At 43.3% G+C, this 25,468-nt stretch overlaps 1 protein-coding gene and 1 pseudogene across 1 annotated transcript in view; one reads left to right on the forward strand and one right to left on the reverse strand.

Annotated features, from left to right (window-relative positions):
• Nucleotides 1–11,543, forward strand: part of Clstn2 (calsyntenin 2) — a 660,628-nt gene extending 649,085 nt beyond the window's left edge. Inside the window, exon 17 of the mRNA XM_045136251.1 lies at nt 870–11,543. Within this exon, the coding sequence (XP_044992186.1) occupies nt 870–1,067 (198 nt within the window). The 3' untranslated portion in view covers nt 1,068–11,543. The remainder of the gene's footprint in view (nt 1–869) is intronic.
• Nucleotides 11,544–17,273: 5,730 nt separating this feature from the next.
• LOC123455517 lies at nt 17,274–19,211 on the reverse strand (annotated as a pseudogene).
• Nucleotides 19,212–25,468: the final 6,257 nt, after the last annotated feature.

Consider the following 25,468-nt stretch of genomic DNA (forward strand, 5'->3'; position numbering starts at 1 on the left):
TAGAATGAGGGATGTCTTAAAGCAAGCAGCCTTGTTGTATCTATAGCTCACCTCCATTGTAGTTCAAAGCTGACTAGCACTTAAGAAATCAGTATTGAATTCTTGATTAGCTAACAGTGCAAATTAGTTGGCTTTGCTCCACACTGTCTACAGAGCTCCCTTAAAGGCTCAGAATAGCTTACAACATACAACAGCAACACCTGCTACTTAATGAGCCTACCTTATGCCAGACACTGTAGCAGATGCTCTACATACTCCAGCAACCTGTGAAGTGGAAGTCATCATCCTTACCAGTGTGGGAAACTACTGAGAGAAGAGCAGTAATATACTGAAACTCAACACAGCCAGTATTCCATTCAAGGTGGCATGATTCACGAAGTTTACTAATTTTCCTTCAGTTTTCCAGTAGCCCCAGAGCCATCCATGAGTGTGCAGGCCTCTGGTCTGGATAGCTGCCTATCGTGGCTTTTGCTCACAGGTGCCGAGTCTGGCAGATACAGCCAAGGACAGCAGAAAAGATTAGGAAGAGTCATAAGGAAATAGTAGAGCTGATCATTGCAGCCCGTATGGCTCAGTTTCCCTAAGCAGAAGAAGGGCTGAGCTTACCACTGTGGGGACTCCAGCATTTTCATCCACAAAGGGGTAGGCTTAGAGTATAGTAGGTAAAAGAAGTTTGAGGATGAGGGAGTGGTGTGCCTTGCAAGGGATGAGCTAGAAATGTCAGCCTTTCTGGAGGGGCCTATGCTGGGCTGAGGAGTTAGCGTTAAGAGAAAGGAATTCCAGGAGCCCTAAGTGTTTCCCTCACAGAGCTCCAAAATGGTCCCTGCTGAGCCTCTGTTGCATATTTCCTTTCTCTCCCTGACTTCCAGAAACATGAAGGTCCAGGGCATGGAGAAGATGAAACTGAGGGAGAGGAGGAAGAGGCAGAAGAAGACATAAGCTCCAGCAGCAGCAGCTCAGACGACAGTGAAGAGGAGGAGGAGGAGGGGCTGGGCAGAGGCAAACGTGGGCAGAGCACTGCCAGGCAAGCCCAGCTGGAGTGGGATGACTCCACCCTCCCCTACTAGCGTGCACAGGCCTACTGTCGAGCCTCTGTGTCCCTTTTGTAGAACCCAACCTGATGTATGCCCGAGCCTATCACACTCGCCTCTGATTTCCATGACAGGTCTGGGAAGGTCTTCTCCAGCTTCCTGGAGCCTGCCCTTTGTGCTTTGGGCACTGCCTATGACCCAGGCATAGGGCAGCTCTAAGAGCCCAGCACCAACTCCAGTGATGACTTCAGGGTGGACTTGGTCCTGTAGCCCTCACTCCTCCTGCCCTGGGCTCACCCAGTATCCTGTCAGCCAGTCTGCAGAGTTCTAAACATCTTGCTCTTTCTCTGCAAGGGAGAAGGTCCACCTTGATGTCGCTCACACCTCCTAGGCTCAATGTTCTCAAGGCCCCTGGGTTTCCACTCATTAAGTGTGCACATGACGAAATGGTCTCTCCACCACCCACGTCAGCAGGTCCTCCCTGTGCTAACTTGCCAGGATTCTTACATGGGAAGGTGGCAGAGCCTCACATATCTGAGCACTTGGGACTTTACTACTGAAAAAAACAAAAGATCTTGTTGAGGCAGAATGAGATTCTGTGGGGAGAAAAAGACACACATGTTTGCACATACATGCATGTGTGTAGACCAGCTTGAAGAGCCTTTTTCTTCCTGTTTCTTTCTGAGACCACATCAGCTCATAGAACAAGTCCAAAACCAGAATTTTGTCCTTGACCATCAATAGAGCACAGGGGCTGCTGCCAACCTATGTAGGGAAAGCCAAGATTTAGATGACTATCCTGGTCAGGCCTCTCACCACAGGGTCCAGGAAGCACTTTACGTAGGCACTGCCATGGTACAGCAGGGCATGGCTACTGCCAGGAGCAGAAGGAAGGGTGGATGGGGTGACACAGCAGGACTTCATGGTGGACACCTACCTGCTATGACATAGGGTGGGCATGGTTGGATTTCTTCAGACAAGGGCAGCCCGAAGGTTGACCAAGTTCTTGCCACATTGCCTGTGGTCTCCTATGTCACGCAGTTTTCCTCTTGAGAAAATATGCCCTTCTCAGATGTCGTAGAACAAACATGAGCTCTGCCGATCTGAGATGAAAGTGTGGGATTTTAACTGTTAGGAATTAGAAGCATATTTGCAATAATAGCAGGCGATTCTTTCTTCTCATGAAAGGAAGAAGGTTTCGAATAGAGGGCAAATGTATCAAAAACCCTAATTTTTCTTATTCTTTCTTCTTATTTTAATAAGGAAGACTTTTCCATCTCTATTCTAACATGGGCATTTCATGAGGAAAATTGTTGCTATAGTAACTGGTGGGCAATCTTTTGTGGCCTAGAGAATAGCAGGGCAAGAATTAAGGCCACTGCAAGACTTCTACAAGGCTCTGAGGACATGTCTGTTTCAAACATCTTGAGCTCCTCTGTCTTCAGTCTCTATAGGACATTCCCATCATTCCACTCCTCCCCAAGCCCATCTCGCTGGTTTGGCCCAGGTGCAAAGCTCGTCCCTAGTTGGTGAACTGCCTTCTGACTGGGAAGAACAACCTTGGGCAGATTTGTCCATCTCCTGAAGTATTTTGTGCATCCTGTACCTCCTTTAAGCTTCTCAAGAATCCTTAGAAATATGTGAGACAACTGTTATGTGGTGTATTTATGATGGGCAAACTGAGAGTCAGCTCAGAGAGTCACTGTGTTGCTCAGAGTGGTTCAGAGGTGTAGTCAAGGCTGGACTGTCCATCTTCTACTCCCAGTCCATGGTTCTAATCATGTTCATATTGACATGCATTTCTGGGCACCTGCTATATGCTAAGCACTCTACCAGCAGCTGTGGGAAAGTGATGAATCGGAATGAGATAAGCCCTCCACACAGAGGACTTAATAGATGTAGAAGGACTTAGACTTGAGATTATACAGGAGACTTGAGGAGGCAGGGAAAGAAGACACAGGAAGAAGAGGACCACATTTACAAAATGCAACCAATCCTCTAAAGTTTTTACTTCTTGAGGAAAAAGACTGGAAGAAACTTGAGGTTTTATATTCATTAAGAGAAAATAGACTCATCTCCTGTGAATTATCCCAATCAAATTCCCCCTTTTCTGTCAGGCCCTGTCTGCACATCTACAAGGAGAAAATCTGTAGAACTAGTTAGACTTCACAGTCCCATTATTTTAAATAAAAAAGGCATTCTTAAGTTGGGCATTTAGGAGCTACTGAATTCTCTCAAAATTATGGCAGTAAAGGGAACACTTTATATGTTTAAAACCAATCCTTTTTGAATGGGATTTTGATTGCAAATATTTAATTCTAGGGTTTACGAGAGCACTTTTCTCTGCTCCATCTTTTCAGTTCGATTGGCGGGAAAACTGCCTCACGCCCTCCAGTTGCCTCTTATGGATGTATTTCTTATTCATGGCTGGGTGAGATTTTCTTTTGGAGTCTTAGAAGATCTTTGTGTTTTTCTAAGGGTGAGGGGGTAGTGTAGATAAAAGTGGAATCTGGGTAGAATAGCAAAGATGTGTCATTTGATGGAGTATTTGGCAACTGGGCTCATTTGTAAAGAAAAGGTAATGACAATAAGCCCTGGCACTCTCTTCTGCTTGTGCTGCGAGAAGTCAATCTGCATGCCAGCTCCAAGGAGGTGCCTCAGAATGTCACTGGGCAAGCAGGCTTTTTCCGTGTTCCCAACACCCTTGTCACTTCCACAGGTGAGATCATGAGGAGAGTAGTTATCAAAGTAGCAAGCTTCAGTGCAAGTGAATGTGCCTCCCACCAGAAACCTGACCACGAGTGAAAAATATTAATCACACTGGCATTTTCCATCCTCCATAGGCGGCCATTTTGGACCTCAGATTCCCAGATGATCTAGACTCCATGTGACCTCTCAGGCAAACCTCAGCAGCCAGGCAGAGGAATCCTCAGGCCCAGGAGAGGCAGCTGGTTGGTCTGGCCACAGGCCAGTCCATTGCTCATTTTGCCAAGTGGACAACCTGGGTCTGTTTTTCAGAACTTGAAAATAGATAGATTGCCACTTCTTAGGTGACTCATGATTGGGAGGAGGAGAAAGAGGTTGCTGAGACCAGAAAAGGCTAATACAGACTGAGTTGCTTTACTAAGTAAAGTAAAGCCATTAACTAGATGGAGAACTGTTTAAAAGAATATTAAAAGTATATCAAATACTTATAAACAAATGTTGTTAAGTCTGATCTGGGCACCAATTCACCTAGATACTGAATAATGTCATTTCAGTGGCAGCTCTTTTCCTGACCACTTTGTTGAACTAACCAATCACCTTACCTCCCAGGGTTAGACCACCCTTCTTTTTAGTTAGCAAGGGCCATCCCTGGTGACATGTCTTCTCAAAGGGGAAGACTCCTGCTGGGAAATACTGTCCTCCTTTCCTGTGTGATAGAAAGCATCCTACTATATTTGGAAAGATCTGGTAGAAAATCCTTGGGGCTTTGCAGATCATTTGATGTCTGTTACATACTCAACTGCTATCTTGTAGCCTTGTAGCATGAAATCAGCCACAGACAACGCATAAACCAAGGAATGTTCCAATAACACTTTATTCATCTGCGTCCCAATTAAACTTTATTTATGGACAATGGGAAAAAAGATGCAATTTGAATTCATATAATTCTCACATCATGAATTTTTGTATTCTTTTGATTTCTTGATATAGAAAGAAACTTACAGCCAGGCAGATCTGTGAGAGGAGAGTATGAGTGGTCCTCTAACCTGTCCTCACAGAAAGCAGCTATTTCCCAGAGGAAAGCAAACTCTGTCCTCTTGGCCTCCCATCAACCACCTAGGGGCCATTGCCTTAAACTAAACAGCTGGAAAACCCCAGGACCTTCCATTAAAGCTGTTTTAAAAGTTTAGAGGAGGTAAGATATAAATAAGCAATCAAAAACCAAACAAGAAAACAACAACTACTGGTTGTTTTTGAGTTGACAAGCTCAGAAAAATATTCCTAAGGAGCAAAGGCCTTGGGCCCAGGGAACAGACTAATCACAGAGTGCTAACTCTATGGAGGCAAGTGTTAACTCCCCAGGCTTAACGCCTTTCCAGCCTAGCTTAGTCCATAATGATTTCTAAGCAGGAGTGTTCATTATCCCTGACTGATTTTCATTTCAGCCTTGCTCATGCCATTGCTCTAAAAATGATCCTAAAGACTTGTGACTGTTTAAATCAATAGCAACACAATCAGCAGAAAGCCCTATGCAGCACACTTCAAAATTAGCAGTCTTCTTGGCACCATGACTCAATATTAGCAAGAGGGGGAAAAAAAAAAGAGAAAGGGCACTTTTTCTTAATCATTTCCTTGTTTAAATTAGCCAAATAGGTTTTACAAAAAAAAAAAAGAAAGAAAGAAAGAAGGAAAGAAAGAAAGAAAGAAGGAAAGAAAGAAAGAAAAGAAAGAAGGAAAGATAGAAGATATAGAAAGGTAGGGGAGTAAGTCCATTTCTTTTTTGCCAGTGAAAAATGGATGATATTCACATAAGATGATTTTCCAGCCTCTAGGGGATTCCGCAAAGCCTCCTGCAGTGTGCTCTACCAGGCTATGATGGCACAGGCTTCTCTATCTGCACTGGACATTTATCGAGGCTGACAAGCCGAAGCCCTTGGCACAGTTTAATTTTCATGTAACCATTTTCCATTGTCCAGCTGTAGGCAAAGGAAATGAGCAATGGAAGTTTTGAAGTCTGCTTCAGAGCCCTCATTTGCCTGTCTTTATTTGCTTTGCTTTATCAATTTATTCTGTATCTGTTCCATAGATCCTGACTTAGTTTTTTTTTTTTTTTTTTTTTTTTTTTTTTACAGTGATTATCAGAGTTGGCTTTATAGGAACTACTGATTAGGAGCCAAATTTGATTTTGTTCCATGTGATGAGAGAGAAAGAGAGAGAGAGAACTACTTCCACTAGCACCCCAATTCAATCATTCCTATGTGCAGTCCATAAGCAGGTGGGAGTCTGTATATGCAATCATGTTCACTGAATTCAGCAAGGCCTCACTGAACAGCCAAGTATATGCCAGACCCTGAGCCAGAAACAGTGGAAGTGAGAATGAATGAGACAGGGCCCTGCCCAGAAGCATCTCCTGATCTGGTTAGCTTTGGGATGTGCTCTTGGCTGGAGGCTCTCCACAAGTAGTCAGAACTGTTATGGGTAGAAGTTATCCTCTTTAAGTCAAATGGTACATAGGATTCCAGGGACTCTGGCAGGCCTCACTGAATAGACTGAGAAAGTCTCTAGAGAAATAAGTGATGTTTCCCTACATGTTCCTTGCTCACTTATAGGGGAAAGTCAGTCACTCTTTCTCCTGGGCATAGATAACTTGGCTGAGATTTGGTAAGGACAAGGCAGAAGAAGTCAGGAAGCAGCCAAGTGGACTATGCAAGTTAGAAACAGTGGTTTAAGTAGCAGGGAATATTGTCAACCGAAGCCCAAAGCTTGGCTAGTTTAATATGAGGGTGCTCCTCTGACGCTTAAGATCAGGGTGAGACGCGAAGGCAGACACACTCTGAAGGACCTATGGAGGACTTGCACCAGTCCACAAGCTCCAGCATCGCCTGGAAACTGGCTCGACACGTAAATTCTCAACCCCCATTCAGACCTACTGACTCAGAAACTCTGGAGGTGGAAACCAGTAAGATGTGCTTGCATGAGCTATGATTCTGAAGCACACCCGAGTTTGGGAATCACCAATATAGAAGGAGAGAACAGCTTCTGATGGCATGCAATTTAGAGCAGCTGCTATTATGCAACAAGATTATGATAATCATCTCCTAGTGTAGTGAGTAGAGGGATTATGTGACCAAACAGACCCACAGGGCCTTCAAGGATCCAGTTCATACTCCCTAAAGCAATAGTTTCAAGGAACCTTGGTCCCAGTGAGACACTTCCTGCCCTTGTCCCCTTTCTGTCCCACAAAGAGGCACAGCCCAGGATAGCTGTAGCAAGGCCACGCATCCCAGGGAGACCACCTGCCAAGTCCCTGTCCACTGAGCAGCCTCTTGAGTCATATTTTAGGGGGAAACAATAAAACTGCAGTGATGACTTCAGAGCACTGAGACAACTTCCTTGTTTCCCGTGTGTGTCCTGGTGGAGCAGCCAGAGCCTGGCAGAGGGAGCAGGGTCATTCAAGGACACAGCCAGGTTACTGCAGCACTGTCCATTTGCAGTGAGACTGGGGAATGCAGCCACAATTCAAACACTAAAGTGCATGGGGAATGGATGGCTCTTGGTAACAGGGCAGTAACTCATGTTACTAAAAGCAGAAAACAAACCTTCAGCTTCACCTACAGTGTGAGTCTAGACGCTCTCATTTCTAAGGCCTGTATAGGTGCAAGCCTCCACCATTGCCCTTTCCCAGACCTACCTGAAGTCTGAGGCTCATCAATCAGTGATTTATGGCATAAGCTCGGTGAAGGTGCACAACCTTCTGGAGGAACTCCTCAGTGCTTTATTGATCATTTCACCCAATTGTGGTCTGTGTCTTTCCTCACAGGAGGATCTCAAGGTCAGGAGTCAGAGAGCACAAAGGAGCAGCAGACAGGAGGGAAGCCCAGGCACATAGCCCGGAGAACCAGCACTAGTGTTGGCTACATAAAACCCTAAGCCCTGTCTTGCTCAAAGATAAGTCCCCTCAGTAGATTACTCTTAGAACACCCAAAGGGAGCCTCGTTTCTCTGCCTCATCATTAGACAAGGTCTTGAGATTGGATCTCCACCCATTCTTCAGATTCAAGATTGAGAATATATCCATCTCTAAGAAGCAAGCATCAGTTTAAAAAAATAGGAAAAGAACAAGACTTTCCAGTTGTTTGCCTGTGAAAAAAGTATGGGGAAACCAGAGAGAGGAGTTTTTCTTTACAGCCTGGCCTTGCCGAGTGAATCCCCTGCTGATTCATTTCTCTCTCCAGACTTAAAGCAACTTTATATGTTTCCCTTGCACTAGTTATTTATTTCAAAGGCCTCCTATGAGATGAAACAGAAGGCGATGAAGGGTTAGTTCTGGAATCAGGGTGAGCCCAATTCTTATTGACTGGCAGGTTGGGTCATCCTTGGGAAGACCGGGAGGGATGAAACACAAGAGGGGCCATCAGGTAGAAATACCAGCCACTTAACACTTGCATGCAATAGAAACAGTAAAGAGAACTTCATCCAAGCTGCATGTCTCTTGGTATCTGTCTGAAATGGCCCTTGCATTCTGAGGAGCAGAGACGAGCTAGCACCTCTACACTATGGGCATGGCACATCCACAAGGCAGGGCCCCTCTCCATGAGAACTTCCAGGCGAATAAAATAGAAACACAGTCTTCCTTTCCCAGGACCCTGTGATGGGGACCCTGGAAAACATGGCTGTGGGGGATTAGTATGTACTCTCAACTCTTGCTACCTCTGCTTTGCACCTACCCAAGGCAAGAGGAGAAACTATCATATCCCAAAATACTGGGTGCCAAGCACTGCCCCTGGCCCACAGCATAGACTCCACAAGTGTCAAATTGAATGGATCCTCAGAGATCACCTGGCCTCAAATAATGATGTGGTTCTTAAAATTAAGATGCCCTTTTGAAAAACATCTCCTCCTTCCCCTTGGTGTATAAGTCAAGGTCCTTTATAAAATCAGATGGAGGGAGAAGGAAAGTACATGGAAAGTGATAAGATAAGACTTCTGTGGACTGAATTGAGGCAGAGAGAGGTGAGTTGTTGGCAAAGTGATCCTTCCTGGCTAAAACTAGTGAACAGACTGCCTAAGCAAGGAGCAAGAGTAGATAGAACTCCACTTGTTCCAGTCCGTGGGTCATGGGCAGTACCCTGGCTAAGGAAAGCAAGCTCTAATTTGCTAATGACACCAACCTATGCCACTCTCCCATCCCTTTTATCAGATTTACCACGGAGATTCATCAACATGAAGCTCAATTCCCCATAGCCCAATGAAATACAGGTGGGGTATATTAATCACAGGCAACAACAGAAAAAAAAAAAAAAAGGATTGGCTCTAATATCTGCTTTTATCTGGAAATGAAAATGTACCTCTGTTACCTGGACCCTCCTATAGAACATTGCAGAACAGAAATGTGACACAAACATCAAGGAGTCCTTTCTCCAGCAGAAAGAGCTGTCCAAGGCAGAGAATCAATCCATGGGTCTTGGGTCTAGACTCAAGCACCTCTATGGGAAAGGGATGCGAAGGAACGAGAGGGTGGCATCTGCTTTCTGGAAGGATTCCTTAGAGTCTTGGTCCCAAAGCTCACAAATCTGAATAGAATGTGTGCATGTGTCTTGGGAGGCAAAAGTACAGCCTTGCTAGTCATCCATAAGAGCAGAATGTGGCACCCACCCACCCACCTTCAAGCCTTTTTCCAAGCTCCTAAGTTGCCCATGGTGGGCAGAGTTGTCGTTTTCAGTCATATCTTAGAGGATAGAAATGAAGCAGGAGTTTTGAGGAAAGTGTGTCAGACTTGAAACCCAGCTAACTCATCAAGAAATAAGAGATTGAAGAAGGGAACAGAGCTAGAGAGGGAACAGGAAGTTGAAGTGGCAGCACAGGAGTGACTCCTCATCCAGGAAGCCAGAACACTGCTCTCTGCATTTAACGTGTCTGCTCTGTATATGCAAGTTTTGAAAGCATTATGGGTCCTGTGGGTGATTTCACCACAGAGACAGGCATGGTCATTCCTTCCCAGGTCAGAGCTGTTAGACGGTGAGGACAGCCCACTCGGGCTGCTTTCGGTCTGATTACGGCAGCTTCCACAGAAGGGCTGTTGATGCTTAAAGCTGGACAGCCATGCCAGTTTGGAGAAAACCAGGTGGAGAATTAGAGAAAAGAAATTGGATGTAGAAGATGGATGTTCTCAAGGAAAAGTATAGGTACAAGATTTGGGTTTGTTATGTTATTGCATGGACATAACATTCACAAGAAAGTAGGAATGGTCCAGTGGGGAATTAGTTTAGAAGAGTAGAGTATTAAATATAAAATACCAGACATCACTAAGGCTAAGAGCAGCTATTAATATATGTGTGTATATGCCATATACATATCTATAATACAGAAGTAAGATGCATAATAAAGAGATTAATGATCCCAACTAGTTTAAATTCCTCACTAATGCTAGATTATTAATTTTTTGTGTATGTGTAACTTACCTTTATCTCTCAGAGCTCTAGGAATGGTGCCTAGCACAGAGTAGGAGTTTGGTAAATGTTTAGAAATGACAGGTCTAACTTCTCATTACTTGGTGAGATTCCATAGTGTCTCTACACTCCAAACTGAATGAGCCAAAGAGAGGCAGGCTGTCCACACAGGCCTCTGAGCTTACGGAAACTGCTGTGAATTCAGATTCCAGCCTCCTGTCAGCCTGCTGCAGACACTAGGCCTGGCTCTCCGGCAGTGAGCAGCAACAGGACGTTGCTCACAGTGGCATACACACACTTGGACCACATCTGAGTAACACCCTCTAGGTATGCGCTTCACCCCTCACTATTGTCTGCCATTTCCTAAGGAAAACTCTGGTGAATTTGTCATCTCCAAGCTTGGTTCTGGAACTAAATGTAAAGGTTCAGGGTTCGGCCAGTCTCTCTGGTCTAGGGAGTTCTGCTCTCACCCTTGTCCTCCTCCCATCTCTGGAGATGCTGCTACTATTTAGATGCCTTATATGAGAAGCCTGTTGATTCCCAGATCCTTAACCCCAGAGCATGGAAAACGTCTGAGGCAGAGAGGCAAGCTTGTCCTGCCGCAGCCTCTGTGGGGCCCACCTTGGACAGAAGAGAAACAGCCTCACCCTCAAGGACTGCCTTCCATCAGCTCCCCACTGGGAAGTGACTGCCAGATCTGTTAGCACGCCTCCCACAAGGGCCTACTTCACCCCAAGGACTAGTTAGTGTGCACTTGCACTTGGCTGATTTCTGAACATCTTAAGCTGCTCCGAAAATGAATCTTCTTAGTCTAGACTATGTATTTATTTGGTAATGATGCGACTGTATGTATATGAGTGTGATGCAATGCAAACCTTGAAATGACTTATTAGAAGGATTTATGAATTATAGAAAATCAAATCTAACTTCAGAAGCACGCATCAACTTGTCTGTCAACAAGTTTGCCCCGCCCTTAATCAGACAAGACCCTTCCCTCCCTAACCCCTTCCTTGGTACCTCTCCCCTCCCTGTACTGCCATACCAGACCCAAACTGAGGCAGAGTGAGTGGTGCCAAGTCCACATGTACATAAAGATTAGGAGGAAAGTAACCTGACAGGAAGCTGCTGAACTTCTTCCCGTGACTGCGATCTTACCATGTTAAAATCACAAACTTTAAATTTCTAACAATTACAACTCTCGCTGTTTCTGAGTAATTTGTTAAATGGCTATTCAACACAGACAGATATTTATTTTCAGCCTTGGCTTGTAAATGCCTACAAACTGATTCATGTTGGTGGTCATTATGACACTTCTGTGAATTGGTGAATAAATATGATTTTAGAATTTCACAGTAAAATGGTGGTCTCTGAGAGTTTTGTTTCCTTTTGTTCAGACATTTGATGGGGTGAAGGTTTGGAAACTTCTTTGTCTGGGTCAATATTCTCTGGGGCTCTATCTGAAATACACATCCGGTGGAGAGGGACAGTGGTCACATGAGAAATTGGTCTCCAACAAGGTTTCTGTCTGTTACATCTGATCCGAATGTGGCATTACTGTCACTGGGACTATTGGAAAGACCACCCAAATAGCATGAGACATTCACTGAATACTGACAGAGTGCTCTGTGCATAATCTTAATTTACCCCTAAAGTAAATCATTCTTATTAGTAACCATGAAGAAAAAGAGAGCTAGGTGAGTTCACAATACTGGAGGGCAAGTGGAGTTGAAAATGGTTCTGCACTTGTTTGGGATGAATCCCTTTTTATACTCCATGCTAACCTTTAATCTTTAGACATGCATGCCACCTAAGGCCACCATGTCCCCAAAGCCCATGGAAATGGTCTTCCCTTAGCCATCTAAATCCCTTAGAAATCCAGAACACTTCTCTAGAACTCAACATACTGCAGTTACCCCAGACTCCCTCTCTCCTCTCTCTCTCTCTCTCTCTCTCTCTCTCTCTCTCTCTTTCTTTCTCATATTTCCTCTTGGGACAACATAAAGGCTAAGCTTGGATATCAAAGGGAAGGAGGGAAAACTTTAAAAAATGTCCTGGTGCCGGGCGTGGTGGCGCACGCCTTTAATCCCAGCACTTGAGAGGCAGAGGTAGGAGGATTGCCATGAGTTCAAGGCCACCCTGAGATGACAGAGTTAATTCCAGGTCAGCCTGGACCAGAGTGAGACCCTACCTCGAAAAACCAAAAAAAAAAAAAAAAAAAAAAAAATGTCCTGGGAAGTTGTATCAATTACTTTTGCATCACTTTAACCAAAATAACAGATAAGGAAAGATTTATTTTGGCTCACAATTTTAGAGGGTTTGGCCCATGGTTTATTAGTCTTGTGTACTTAGGAAAAACATCATGACAGCAGAAATTTGTGCAGAAACATTCACTTCATGGTAGATAGAACAAAACAAGTAGTGGTCAAGAATAACATATTTCCAAGTACCCATCCTCAGTGACCTCCTTCTTCCAGCTCAGCCTGATCTTCTCTAAGTTAATAATGCTACTATCTGGAAATCAGTCAACCAAGTCATGAGCCAAAGGGGGATATTAGACAGTCAAACTTTAACAGACATATTGGTGTCATAGAGATAAGCACTCTGGACATATGACATGACAAACAATTACATGTCACAATAGGCTTTCTTGCTTTCAAGCTCCTGTTGGGTATGGCCTAGCCTTGTGCCAGCTGCCTGTCCTCTCAGCATTTTACTCTCAGCTCCCTCCATCCTTCTCAGAAAAACATTAAAGAACACGTGTTTTCACTTGTCTCTGCAAAGAACAATTTCATCATCTACTTTTCTTTTTCTTTTTCTTTTTTTTTCTGCCAAAACCCATCCCATCCTTCTCCACCAAGGTCCAGATCTTCTCCCAAATACAGATCACTCACACTCTGAGGACTTTGATGTTGAGCCAAAATATTATTCAAGCTGAATTACTTTCTCTCGTGCACCACAGAAGGTCAACAACAAACCCAAGAAGGATCAGTCTATTGAATGTTCCTTACATATTTCACCTTAGTAATTCACACACACACACACACACATACACACACACACCTATCCTAGCACTTTACCAGGTATGGTCTCACTCTAGCCCAGACTGACCTGGAATTCACTATGTAGTCTCAGAATAGCCTCGAACTCATGCTAATCCTCCTTGCTCTGCCTTCCTAGTGCTGGGATTAAAGGGGTGTGCCACCACACCCAGCTGCTTTATCTTCTTTTCTGTCTTCTACCTCTCTAAGAAGCATCCCTTACTGCTGATCCACAGCAACCTACTCCTTGATTTCCCTCTTTTAGAGAACCTTACTTCCATGAGGCCAACCTCACCAAAGCTCCCCTGGGAGCTCATGCTGGCAAGTCTCAGTATATCCCTGGTGTTCTAGGGGTTACTTAATTCCTTATAGCAAGTTATCTATATTCTTTAACCTAGAAAGGTCCTACCTTATCTGGTTAGAAAAGATACTTCATATTAGGTTGACCTGATATAGGGTTTATGGCAAAAATTAATTTTTAAGTTATGGATAAAAGTCCTAGACCAGAATCATATCTGTACCCATGGCCTCATAGAAAGCCTCATATGAAGCAAGTGCTCAGAAAGACTTTACAGAAAGCTAAGCTGAATAAAACCTCAAATCCAGGGTCCTCAGTGACCTGGACCCAGGTTAAGAGTTCCTCTGTATATTACGCATCTCTATATCAGTATGAATCCTAGACCTGGGTCTTCCCAGAGTAAATGGTGGAAGTCCCCGTCTCTAGGCCCACACTTCCCTACTGGAACAACATCTCTCCTTCTCAGTTTAAGGATTCACTGAGCCTAGGCCTCCTAAAGTATGCTGTGTGAAGTGCACATTCCATTGGTGATTCTTCAGTGAGTGCAACGTTTTGTTGGTTGGTTGGTTGGTTGGTTTTGTATTTTGAGGTATAGGGTGTTATTCTAGCCCAAGATGATTACCGGGATGCACTATATAATCTCAAGCTGGCCTCAAATTCATGACAATCCTCCTATCCCTGCCTCCCAAGTGCTGGGATTAAAGGTGTTTGCCACCATGCCCAGCTAATTTTTAAAGTTCCCTGATAACATTTTGCATTCCATAATAATGGATTGAGGGCTGAAGAGATGGCTTAGCAGTTAAGGTGCATGCCTGCACAGCCAAGGGACTCAAGTTCACTTTCCCAAGACCGGCATTAGCCAGATGCATAAGTGAGTGCGTGTGTCTGGAGTTCATTTGCAGTGGCTAGAGGCCCTGACATGCCTATTCTCACTCACTCTCTATATCTCTCTCCCTCTCTCTGTCTCAAATAAATAAAAATAAATCTTAAAAAAAATTAATGGATTGAGCAGGCTAGAGAGATGGCTTTGCAGTTAAGTGCTTGCCTATGAGGCCTAAGGACCTCGATTTGAGGCTCAATTCCCCAGGGACCCATGTAAGATGCATAAGGTGGTGCATGCATCTGGAGTTTGTTTGCAATGAGCCCATTCTCTATCTGCCTCTCTCTCTCTCTGTCTCTCTCCCACTCTCAAATAAATAAAAATCTTTAAAAAAATTAAAAAATAAAAATTAATGGATGAGTAGAGTTTATTTACTCCAGGAATTTTCATAATGTCTATTGTGAATTATCTCAGGGAAACTAGGGAAGAGTATCCCACAAAGTTACTCCACTAAAAGAACCAATACCTTCTGTTTATACCTCAGACATGCTGTGTCTGGGAACCATCCTGAACCAGACAATTAAACCATCTTTGATATGACTTCAGGATGAAGACACTGCCTTATCTTTTCAGGCCTATTTACTCTGATAGCCTCCTTCATACTTCTTAATCTTCCAGTTCATATTCTCCCAGTTTGCAATGGAAGGCAGAGATCAGATTCAATCAGCCCTCTCTAAAAGCCAGGGAAAGTAGTAGAGCCCAAGGATGGGGAGGGTCACTGACCAGAGAGTGCCACAGCTTGGGAGTGAAGGCTACAGACTGGTGCTGGGTAGCACAATGGTGACACTGAGGACTTGCACGCCAGGTGACCAGCCACTCTAATTACCACCAACACTGACAGTCATGGCACCGCTGTGTCACAAACAGTATAGAATTTTTTAAAGGCTGAGATGAATAACACACACACACACACACACACACACACACACACACACACACCCCACCTCTCCACGGTCTTCTGTCTCACAGCACCTTAATACAATCACTTCTTAGCCATGGCACCACTATGATGAGGCAATCTCACTGAACTGTTTTGTCCTCATTTGAACAATGATGATAAGACTTCTTTTTGTCTGTCTTGCACAATTTTTGATGTTTAAATGAGAAAATTTATAAAACCAAGAAATCCATGGTCACAAAATTTTAACATTTGAATTCTATACATTAGAGAGCAGCTAGATACCGGACCCTATTTCCACACCCCATAAATCCTAACTTTTAGTTTCCATTTTTAATGTTGTCCTAACCACTAAGCCAATAGTGGTTTTATAGCCTCTGAGGTTTGGAGATACATATTTCTGAAATAAATGCTACAAAAACAATAGAAGAAAGCTGAACAAACTCTCCATAAAGGAAAAAGAAAAGTGGATCATTCTGAAGATATTAGATACTTCCTTCCCATGTCCTAAGATTAAGCTATCAATTTAGTGCATTGTATGGTCAAATGTAATGGTGCCCATGTTGCTCAAACATCTAACTACTGTCCATTGTTCTCAAGTTAGTAGAGGATAAATCTTTTTGGATATTTTCAAAGATGGCTACTAGCTCAGGGTTGGAATTGATTTGTGACGAGAATTCAGTCATCAGTGAATTCTCTTCTCTCTGCTTCTGGAACAGTTAGCATTGCCACTACTGCTCTCGTGGTCAATCACTTTAATTCATTTTGCTTTCCAAACTCTTGCTTCATGGAGTTTGCCTTTACCTTAGTTGTACATGTAGCACATAATGGCTCAACAAACCATTCCAACGTTTGAAGTACTGCACTTGGACAAAGGGTAGAGGGCTATGCTAACATTAAAAATGTCAGAAGCTTAATGTCATAATGGTCCTTCAAACCATCTTCAACATGATTTAGAAATTCAAAGATATCTAATCTATGAAGACAACTGCCCACAAGTATATACATACACTCAAAAACTGCCTTTCTAATATCCAGACCATCATCAACTGTGGGTTTAAATGGACCCATTTCTACCTCTCTCTTTTTTTTATGAGTTATAAAACTGTTGGATTTATTAAGCTTTATTTCCTGAATTATTATTATTTTTTTAAATTTAATTTATAAGTTTTCTTTTCAGTAAATACAGGCAGTTTGGTACCATTATTTAGGCTCATCTGTGATCTACCCCCTCCCATTAGACCCTCCTTGTTAATGAAAATGGGTCGTGCATTGTGGAGTTAGCCCCCAGTTATTGGTATGATAAATGTCTCTGCAAATCATGACCCAACATGTGACTCTGACATTCTTTCCTCCCCCTCTTCCCCAAAATTTCCCTGAGCCATGTTGGGTTCATTTTTGGTCTGCTTCAGTGCTGAGCTGTTGGGGGCCTCTGAGGCTCTGGCTCTCTGATTTGGTAGGAGTTGATTTTTCTCTGCGTTGGTCTCCTTCCCCTTTGTGCTGGTATCTGGTTCACAGGAAAACATCACCCTTGCTTATTTCGCCAGTTGTCCTTAGTTTCAGTTGGGACCCTTTTGAGGTATGTTGGGGCAGCTCTCTTCTTAGGATCTGCATCTATCTTTTTTTTTCCTTGTTCTCTGTAGTGCAGCTAGGCGGTCGCCATCTTGACCGGTAGTCCTCCCATTTCTACCTCTCTTATAAAGAAGATCCTTTCTAACTTTTGTCTTATTGTAAAGCTATTGAAGATCAGAATCCAAGACACCCCTTATTAAAGATGGCTTGTTATGGGCTGCAGAATTGAACGCAACCAAGGATACCCTTCTTACATTCAAATCTGGGTCTCCAGAGTTTTTAAGAAATCACCTATGCAATTCTTCAGTAGTGAATCAACAGGTTGAGATGATCAGAATTAATAAATTTCACAGCTGTAGCCAGTGAACTTTGGGCATAGAGTGAACCTGCTGGACCAGTGTTTTAATTCTCATCTTCCTCCCCTCCTTCATCCTGGTTAATCTGGAAGGAACTTGATCCATGACTCTGCTGTTAGCAACTATGCGTAACCAATCATGGAGATTTTTCTTCTTCAAATTCTTTTCAGTGAGATATTTCAAATGCTTTTTGATAAAAGGCATCTCAGAAGTTACAGAGGTTCCCAGCCTTTCCAATCACTTCCTCTCTTGGAGGAACTACTCAAAGTTGGCAGCATTCATGATTCCATCTTCTACAGGGTGGGTGTGCCATTGAGGCTAAACTTCAGAACCTGCTTCTTTTTTTCTTTCCTTTCCTTTCCTTTCCTTTCCTTTCCTTTCCTTTCCTTTCCTTTCCTTTCCTTTCCTTTCCTTTCCTTTCCTTCTCTTCTCTCTCTCTCTCTCTCTCTCTCTCTCTCTCTCTCTCTCTTTCTTTCTTTCTTTCTTTTTTCCCCCTTTGGCCACAAGCTCTTTCACAGGGGCCAGCAGCAAAGGGAGAAAAAGAGACTTTCTTAGAGAACTCTAATGATGATTAAATGCAAGAATTTTTTTTCAAGTGCCTGTCACAATGTCCAGACCTTCAGGGACACACTAAATAATTGTCAGTACTACAATCCACTATAGTACTAAGTAGTTTGGGTCATACCAGCATCCACTCATATCTCTCTTCCTCTCTCTCTCTCTCTCTCTCTCTCTCTCTCTCTCTCTCTCTCTCTCTCTCTCTCTGTGAATTCATCCACTTACTTGTATGTAGCCTGTACAGGAATCTTCATGACTGGCTACCTCCTGCTTACAAAAGGGGGTTGGAAGGGAAAGGGCATGGGAATGTCCAGAGAATTGCCAAGGATTTATTTTGCATCAAGGCTCCAATCACATTTTTAAATTTAATCCAGTGACCCCCAGAGAAAGTATCGTCATCTCTATTTCACAACTGAAAAGGCTGAGTCCAGAGAGATCAGGCCTCCTGCCCAAGGTCATTTAGCCAGTGATATGCAAAGCCCAGAGTCCTCACAGATGGGATGCTCCTGTACTCATCCCACTGAGCCAAATTCCTTCCCATGATGTCAAGAATACCAGTCTTGAAAAGTCTGCAAAAGCTGAGTCTGCAGGTGCCAGAGCCAGCTTCCTTTTCTGGTGCCTTGGCTTAAAAGCAGCCATCAAACATACAGCATATAAGGTCTAAAAACCCTGGTTAGACAACCACAACTTCAATCTAAAATGAGTGTTAAACATGTAAGCCAGGCAGAGACTAAAAATCAGCATAGGAGAGCAAAGTATGTGAAAATTCACACTTATAGAGCAAACGTGACTCCTGTCCCAGAGAGGATGGTCCCCCAGGCTTCTGTTGACCTCAGCATACTGAAATGTACAAGGAACCTGAAGACACAGAAAAACAGAGAGCCCTTCATTCCTTCACTTATCTAGCCATTGCCCAAAGATGCCTCTCAGCTCCTGGATCAGTGTTGGCTATGAGCCACACATACCCTGTGTTCAGCAGCAGGTCCTTGTCCTCACTGGGTTTAGAGCCTAACAGAGAAGAGGATGAGTATTAATAAATAACTGTATAATTGAACCTGATATGAGATCTACAAAGGGGCACATCTGGAGCTATGAGCTTCCATAATAGGATGAATAAGCACAATCGGGAAGGTCAAAGAGTCCCTAAAGGTGACAGAGGAGAGGAATGTGAATCACTGCAAGGGCAGTCATCTTTATCTAGTTCAGGTCAAAAGTGTCTGTGGCCTGACAAGAGATAGCTCACAGGCTCACCGAGAAGACAGAGAAGTGGAAGTCTCTGGAAGTATCTCCAGTGGCAGAAATAAACTGGAGCATGAGTCCCAGATATGAAGGCATGAGTGAGAAGAAGCTTTGTGTTTCTTCTTTTCACTTCTTCCTTTAAGACTTTCACTCCAATTTCTTCCTGTGATTCCTCCAGGATGGTCATGTCTTACCTTGGTTGAGTCACCAGAAGAAATATCCATGAGTGTGTGGAGTAGAGAGGGGTCCTTCCACATGGGTACAGATTTCATTACCCATATGCTGCTGCCCTGGTGAAGACCCAAGTGGGCCCCATGATCTCAGGACCACATTAATCTTCCATGGACTCTTTTTTTTAAATTATTTATTTATTTGAGAGAGAGAAAGAGGGGGAGAGAGAGAGAGAATGGGCATGCCAGGGTCTCTAGCCATGGCCAATGAACTCCAGATGCATGTGCCCCCTTGTGCATCAGGCTTACATGGTCCTGGAGAATTGAATTGGGGTCCTGTCTATGTAGGCAAATGCTTTAACCGCTAGGCCATTTCTCCAGCCCTTCTATGGACTCTTGACACTGTTAATGAGGTGTGATCACTTACATAAGAAGACACATAGACACCACCACTGCATGTGTGGGATTCTGCAGCCCCCAACTCATCCCTGCATTCTTCAGACTCAGCTAGGCATGTGCTAAGGGCAGTGAGAGGAAATCACAAGGACTAAACTGCTTTCTGAAAAGTGTCATTATTTATCTGTAGCACAAGACATAATCAGCCATACACTTCCTCTGACAAGATACCATAAAAGTGGGAAGACTACATTGTGCATTTTCCTTTTGTGAATAAATGATAAAGGTTTCACTTTATAAAAATGTACCACTCTGTCACTTGGTAAGAGAGCACTTTGATTTAAACAGGTTCTCCACGCACTCTCCCTCTCTCAAGTCACTAGAACATGCTCATCAAAGTCTACTTCTAACACATTTTGACCTACACACAATGTAGAGCTGCTTCTCTCCCTAGCAGGAGCCTCCCACTCAGAAGCTGTTTGACATAGGGCAAGGATAGACTTCTCAGTAGCAAGACCTCTGATGAGGGATTTCACAGATGGGTAATCTGTGTGTGTGCCTAGCATGCTTGAACCAGTTATTCTGACAGATTTCCTCAACCCACTCAGGCAAGATAAAAAGTAAACATGTGTCTAGACTCTAAGGATAAATGTGGTGTTTATGAGTATGTCTACCAGGGTGCAATGAAGAATAGACACTTCCACCAAAAATAAATGTGATGTAACACTTTCAGAACTATATGCTGGCTACAGCATACCCTCCCTTTTCCTAGGGGTAAGGGAGCAGGTTCAGCCCATACTGTCAGTCGTTTGGGAAGGAAATCTGGGTTCCTGCAATAAAGACCACTCTGGAGGATTAGATCTGTACACACTGAAAATCTTAGCCCAAGACAGATGGTTTTAAATGTCTTCTCCTGACATAAATGCTCCCTGGGGAGAGAGAACACAAACTAGCCCCAGGGATGTTCTCCTTCTGAGTGACAGGTAGAGAATGGAGGGACAGCCAGCCCAAGGATGCCCACAGTCAGAACAGAACACTTCATGTGGCTATGGACTTTGCATTCTCAGGTGAAGAATATTTCTCTCAAATTCTCTTAGATAAAATCAAAGCCTCAAAACATCCATAAAGTAAAAAAAAAAAAACAAATCTGATTCCCAGGACTCTTATTTTGACTAATACATCAGAGGGAGGAATGAGAGAAGGAAGAACACAGGTAGGAAAAGGATGGGAAGGGGGAAGGAGAAGGGAAAGAGAAAGGAAAAGGGAAATGAGAGGAGAGAAAAGAGGATAGGAAAGAGCAGACAAAGAGAGGGATAGGCATCCAAGGCAGCCAACCCAAATCTCTTGAGTTCTTTTATAAATTTAATTGACTGTAAGATGGGTATTCTAATCAGAAATAATAGAAAGTACTATAAGCTTTGTCAATTTTAAGATAAGATTTATAGTAGGCACAAAACATGTGTTAAAGAAAATTAGCCACTTCAAAGAAATCCTCAGCTAAAACCTAAATAGATTGTTATATAATCAAAGTGACAATTTCTTTGAAAATATTTTATCACAAACAGCAATGTGTGTGTGTGTGTGTGTGTGTGTGTGTGTGTGTGTGTGTGTGTAAAATTCTGAACAGAAACCCAGAAACTCACACTCCAGAGATGGTTCTTTAGATACTGTTATCAAAATTTATATGGGAGGCTTATTTACCTGGTAAAAAGAGACCAAGATTTTTTTTTTTCCAGAACCCAAGAGAAAACAGATAAAACATAGGAGCGGAAACTCATGGCATTCAAAAGCATATTAAAATATCCTCGAACTCACGGACAATTGTGGAAATGCAAATTTTACACCACAGATCCATTAGACTGGCAAATGTAAGATGCTAGGTAGCATCAACATCGGTGGGGCTCAGAAACCCTTGTGCACTGCTGCTATGAACAAAGGCTGGAACAACCATTCCAGAGGCCCCGGCTTTCCTTCTGCACCGTCCCCAGAGGATCTGTCTCCAGTGCTCAGAGAAAAGCTGTGCTGCACCCTTTGCTGTACCAAGGAGTCGGGGAAGTGGAAAATGACATGTGGGTGGGGAGAGAGGCAGAGGTGAGAAACAAGAGTCTAGCTGATACACAGATACAGTTCTCCATGCTTCCCATTGTACTTCTTTTAAGACTCATTCTTTCTAGCTACTGGGGGTGTTGGCAGAACTAGCTCCGGGTCTCCCTCTCAGCATTTGTGAGAGCCAAAGCACACCTTCATGGAAGCGTACTTCTAAATACACGTGGGCTGCCTTGAGTTTCCAGTTGCCTTAAGTCAGGACTCTACCTGGGTATCCCAATGCCAGAGCTGTCCTTGAGGTCCCCAAGATTCATATCTTCAACCAGTCCCTCCTCAGACTCTTTTCTTCCCCCAGTCCCCCACATCCAGTCTTCACACTAATCTATCTCAGGGTCTGTGTCCTGGGAAGCCCAACCCCAGCCCAAGATCCAGAGTCACATGTAAGCATAGCAGCAAAGAAAGAAAAAATAAAAGTAAAACTGGTGGAAGGAGATTTCTAACCTACCAGTGTTAATATAAATTAACAGTAAATGCACTCAAAACAATATACATATTTAAAGAACACATCAACACACTGAAAACTTTCCTCTGTACTGGAGACAGGCATAGGAAAAGGCATGGAGCCTTGATATCATGATATGAACTAAAGATTTTATTTAAGAATCCTTTTTGTTGAGCTGGAGAGATGGCTTAGTGGTGAAACACTTGCCTCTTTAAGCCTGGTTCAAGGCTCAATTCCCCAAGACCCATGTTAGCCAGATGCACAAGGGGGTACACACGTCTGGAGTTCATTTGCAGTGCCTGGAGGCCCTGGCGTGCCCATTCTCTCATTCTCTCCCAATCTCTCTCTCTCTCTGTCACTCTCAAAATAAATAAAAAAGAACAAAATTTTTTAAAAAGAATCCTTATTGTATCTGAGACTCAAATTGATGCTACTAGTCATAATAACCTAGAATAATTTTAGTAGACAACATAACTGATGGTTCAGGATATGTGATTATCTAAAGACATCACAAGAGTTTCTATGAGCCTTATTTCAATAGTATGGACACCAGGTAAGGAAGCAAGTATAACAGTCCATTTCCTTGTAGAAAGATCTAGAACCCCACTGGCCCTATGAGCCTCTATTTTTGATTACAGCATTCAGATTTATGACTGGCTGGTCCTGTATCAGAGTATACTTCAGTCTGCCATCAAGGATACTCATCCATTCAAGGCCCTCAGGGAAGAAACCACAGGGATAATGGGAACATCCTTGTTTGCAAACACAATTTGCATAATGGGTTTTGTGACTGCTGTACATTTAACAGAATTTAGTTTAGAATGTGTATTATTCTGATATTTCTTCAGTAAAACTTTAGCATGGGGAAATATGGTTCAGTACCTCTGCTAGATACAAGTAGCTTTTGTTAGAAGACTATCTGGCCATTGTTAGAGACCCAGATCATTTGGGGAGCAGAGATAGCTAGCTCTTTGCCCAAACCCCTTCCTTCTTATTTCCCATGAGCAGTTTCCAGGCCCCCTCTTTGCACTGAGGCTGCCATTTTCATGTGGTCCTCTGATGACAGAGCTCTATCCAATGGAGCATGCATGAAAGGGAGTCCAACTGCCTTACCTGTAATTGCCTACACTTACTACTCCTATACTGGGTGAGAAGAGACATTCTAAAGGAAGGTACATGTGCCCCTCCCTTTAACTGTCAGACTATTCAAACAATGGACCCCAACGTTGATATTGTATATATGTAAATACAATGATTGAGATGGGGAGGTAATATGATGGAGAATGGAATTTCAAAGGGGAAAGTGTCAGGGGGGAGGGAGGGAATTACCATGGGATTTTTCTTTTATAATCATGGAAAATGTTAACAAAAAATTAAAAATTAAAAAAAAAGAAAAAGAAAAAGAAAAAAAGTTCCTAGAAATCTCATACTGGGGGAGCAAAAGACTGAAGTGGGGGCAACTCCCAGAAGGAAATTTCACACAGTTCTGACAACTAAACCAGACCACCTTGCAGGACAAAGTATACCTGAGACAATGATTAGTCAGTGATGAGCAGGACCACCTCTTGACCAGGACTATATTTTTAACTATTTTATTGATCATTTTCATAATTACAGACAAAGAAATATAATTGCCTCCCCTCCCCCACTTTCCCCTTCATAAATCCTCTCCATCATATCCCCTCCCACTTTCCATTAGTCTCTCTTTTTTATTTTGTTGTCATCATCTTTTCCTCCTATTATGTGAAGGTAGTCCTAGGCACTGTGAGGTCATGGATATTGAGGTCAATTTCTGTCTTTACAATTGCATGGTAAGCAGTCCTACCTTTTCCTTTGGCTCTGACATTCTTTCCACCATCTCTTCCAAATTGACCCTGAGCCTTGGAAGATATGATAGAGATATTTCACTGTGGAATACTCCTCTGTCACTTTTTCTCAGCCTTTTGGGTCATCTGAGTGGTCACCACCATCTGAAAAGAGAAGCTTCTCTACCCAAAAGTGAGAGAAGCATTAATATATGGGTATGAATGTTAAGTGCTTATAGAACAGTTTGGTGGGCATAATATATACATTTAGCCAAACAAGAGCAGATTTTATACTCCTAGAGCTCATTACCTCCCCCACTTTTGATTAGACTTTTGATTAGATCTTCAGTACCAGGCATATAATCCCTCCTTTGGAGAAAGCCTCCAGTCCAATTAGAGAGCAGTTGGTTTTCCCTATAACAGACATGCCACTCTTGCACCCATTCAGTCCTTTGGCCTGGTGACTAGGACTTCTCTTGCCCTCTACTTAAACTAAATATCATGCCAGGAGGATCATTAGAATGATCTTGAAGGTCACTGGATCCTTTTATTTGTTCCCCTTCCCAATTGAGACACAGAATTAATCTCTGTTCTCTGCTTTTCACTACCAGTTGCCTTGTTTATTGGCATACTGGGAGGAGTGGCCAAGTTTAGCTGTTGGGGATGCCAGATCCCAGGCATTGGGTAAAACTCTGGGTAGCACTCTCAGCTCAAAACACTTCCAATGAACATCTTTTTTCCTGTGCCCACTGGCTACAGAACAGAAGAGTGGCCTTGAAGGCCTCCATAGAAGATGCAGAGCAGAAGACAGATGCCCTTGAAGGAGAGGCACCTGCTGATCAGGGACACTTTCTGTGACTTCAAAATTCCAAAAGGAATCAGAACATAATCTAGGACAAAGCTGAGAAATGAAACACTTCCTATTTTATCACTGTTTGGTCTGGGGGGGAGGATGTAAAGAAGGTGAGGTTGAGTCAAACAAACCTGCAAGAGAGAGAGAGAGCTTTATTAATGTTGTAGACAGTATGGCTGGGTATCTACAGGAGAGTTTAAGGACTCCTATTCCCAAAGCAAATTTCTGCTTTTAAGGGTTCCCTAGGGAAAGGAAGAATGTAGTGGGAACCTGGTTACTATGTGACCTGGGTGATATGTACTCAGTTTGCCTCAGGTATTTGGGTGGCAAGAGGAGGGAAAGGATTTGTTTCTTTGTGAGGACTGTGTGGGGAGATAGAGACTGCAGAGGGAGAGGAGGACCTGAGAGGCTCTTTGTTATACTTACCTCCCTGTTGCTGGGACAAAGCACCCAACCACAAGCTGCCCATGGGAGGAAAGTTGTTTATTTTGGCTTATAGTCTTGAGGGGAAGCTTCATGATGGCAGGAGAAAGCATGGTGTGAGCAGAGGCTGGACATCACCCCTGCCACAGCAAGTGAAGAACAGTAGCAGAAAAGTGAGCTGAACTCAGGCAAGGAGTAGATGGCTATAACAGCAGAAAGCCTGCCCCCAGAAACACACCTCCTCCAGAA

The sequence above is a fragment of the Jaculus jaculus genome, chromosome 17 (genome assembly GCF_020740685.1).
Source record: "Jaculus jaculus isolate mJacJac1 chromosome 17, mJacJac1.mat.Y.cur, whole genome shotgun sequence".
Classification (NCBI taxonomy): domain Eukaryota; kingdom Metazoa; phylum Chordata; class Mammalia; order Rodentia; family Dipodidae; genus Jaculus; species Jaculus jaculus.